Source organism: Crocodylus porosus, unplaced genomic scaffold (assembly GCF_001723895.1).
Source record: "Crocodylus porosus isolate Cpor-Errol unplaced genomic scaffold, CroPor_comp1, whole genome shotgun sequence".
NCBI lineage: Eukaryota > Metazoa > Chordata > Crocodylia > Crocodylidae > Crocodylus > Crocodylus porosus.
The window spans coordinates 6,844,417-6,846,547 of record NW_017728927.1 but is presented as its reverse complement, the minus strand read 5'-3'; the positions used below and the strand labels follow the sequence as shown (position 1 = coordinate 6,846,547).

General features: G+C 65.3%; 1 protein-coding gene across 1 annotated transcript in view; it reads left to right on the top strand.

The window, feature by feature from the left end:
* The first annotated feature begins 353 nt into the window (after positions 1 to 353).
* SYNGR3 (synaptogyrin 3) overlaps positions 354 to 2,131 on the top strand; it is a 30,150-nt gene continuing 28,372 nt past the window's right edge. The window contains exon 1 of the mRNA XM_019541875.1: positions 354 to 514. Within this exon, the coding sequence (XP_019397420.1) occupies positions 416 to 514 (99 nt within the window). The 5' untranslated portion in view covers positions 354 to 415. The remainder of the gene's footprint in view (positions 515 to 2,131) is intronic.

Sequence of the window (2,131 nt, the reverse complement as noted above, 5' to 3'; positions counted from 1 at the left end):
GGCCCTGCACCCCCAGGCACAGGGGTGGCATGGGTGGCTCTTGGGGCTGAGCCCTGGGGCAGGGCAGAGCCCCCCCGTAGCCACCCTTGGCCCTGCACCCCCAGGCACAGGGGTGGCATGGGTGGCTCTTGGGGCTGAGCCCTGGGGCAGGGCAGAGCCCCCCGTAGCCACCCTGGGCGTGCAGGGGGGCTGGCAAGCGTGCAGCGGGGAGGCACAGGCGGGCTCGGGAGGTGAAGCCCCGGGCAGGCGGCGCTGCACCTGCAAGCCCCCCCCGCCCCCCGGATGGTTCCTCCCACCGCCCGGCGCCGCGGGCCAGTGGGCGAGCCCACGCTGCAGCGAGGCGGGGGTGGGCGGGGGCGATGCGGGCAGGAGCCGCACCGGAGCCGCTGCTAGGCGCAGCGCAGCAGCAGCGAAGATGGAAGGAGCCTCCTTCGGCGCCGGCCGGGCAGGGGCGGCCATCGACCCCCTGGATTTCCTCAAGCAGCCGCAGACCCTGCTGCGGATCGCGTCCTGGGTAAGGCAGAGCCGCTGCCCGGGTGCCTGGCACGCATCCCTTTCCCCTCGGGGGTTTGGGAGCCTGGCATGGCGTGGAGGCAGAGGGGCATCTTCCCCCCCGCCCCCCACCTGCTGCCATTGCTGTCCTGGCACTGGGGGTGCTCGCCCTCCTTCCCCGCAGAGGGGCAAGACCCCCGCTGCCTGCCCCTGCCGGGGCGTTTTGCAGGGCTTCGTTTGGATGGGTGGAGGCGGGGGAGGGAGTCGGTGGCACAAGGCAGCTCTTCCCCTCGTCTGCTTGGCCGGGGGCATGTGTGCGCGCAGAGCAACATTTGACCCGGCCCTGCCTGCCCCCCAGCGCCCGGGGAGCCGCAGATGATATCATAGTTTGCCCCTGCCCTGAGGTGCCTCTTGCCCAGCCGGCTGGCCGCGCCGCCCGGATGGCTCGGGTCCACGGGCGCTGGCGTGCAGAGCCGTGCGAAGAGCCTGGCTCACACGGATGATGCCAGGAGGTGCAGGGGTGTTAGGCCCACGCTCCGCCCTGCCTCGCCTCCTTGTGCCCAGGGCGGCAGGGCGGCCCGGGCAGCAGTGTGGGGACGCGGGAGACTCCAGGCCTCTCCCGAGAGACCTCCCCCAAGACCCTTGATTGCAAAAGCTCTGGGAAGGGCCCCGTCTGCAGCCTCAGGAGGGAGGCCAGGGAGGTAGACGCTGCTCCTCTTCCTTGTTAGCGGAGGGGAAGAGCTTGCTCGGTCCCCGGGGATGGGGGGGGACGCTTGGCCCCCCGCTGTATGGGTGCTCAGGGTCAAGGCTGTGCTTGCAGTGAACCGGCTTCAGTAAAGGAAAGGGGAAAATTGCAATCTGGGCGGTGGCAATAAAAGAAAGGGGCAGACCATATTCTTCCTTCGGAGCCATAAAAGACAGGGGCTGGCCAGTGTGCCCCTCTTCTAGGCTCCGTCCAGCAAGTAGCAAGGAGTGTGCTTCCCTTTAAGCAGGTGAGTAGCCCCACGTGCTTGTGGGTAAGCACATGCTTAAGTGTCCTGCTGCACCGGAGCCAAAATCCGTTCCCCAGGGCTCTGAAAAAGCCCCCACATGCATTACCGGGCTAAAATGGAGGCTGGCTGCTGAGGCGAAGCATCAGGGCGTGAAGTCGATCCGCCGTGTTGCATGCGATTGACACAGTAACATGGCAGTGAACTCATCATAGACGCTCCCAATGTGTCACCTGGATCCAGAGCGGAGGACTGGGTTCCTGGGGGAGTGGGAGCGAAACGCAGCATACAGGAGTAACAGGCAGTTTGGAAAAGGCTCCTGTCCATCTTCTGTGGCAGGTTTATCCCTCCGCACCAGCTGGGTGATCTGAAAGCACCAAGAACCGGTCCCAAAGGCTCGGGAGGCAGAATCTGATGGCCTGGATGAGCGCTCACCCTGTAAATTGTCCCTTTTTCTTGGATAAGCCCCCTTGCAGTGCTGAAAGGGAAACAGCTGGTAGCATCCAAACCAATCATTTCCACTGACTTCGGTGGGTTTGGGCTCGGACCCCAAACGCCTGCATGAGGCCGCAGTAAAAGGGCTCTGGGCACGAATATACTTCCTCGTTAATTAGCAAGGGGGTAGAGGGGGGGCACTCTGAGGTGCTCTG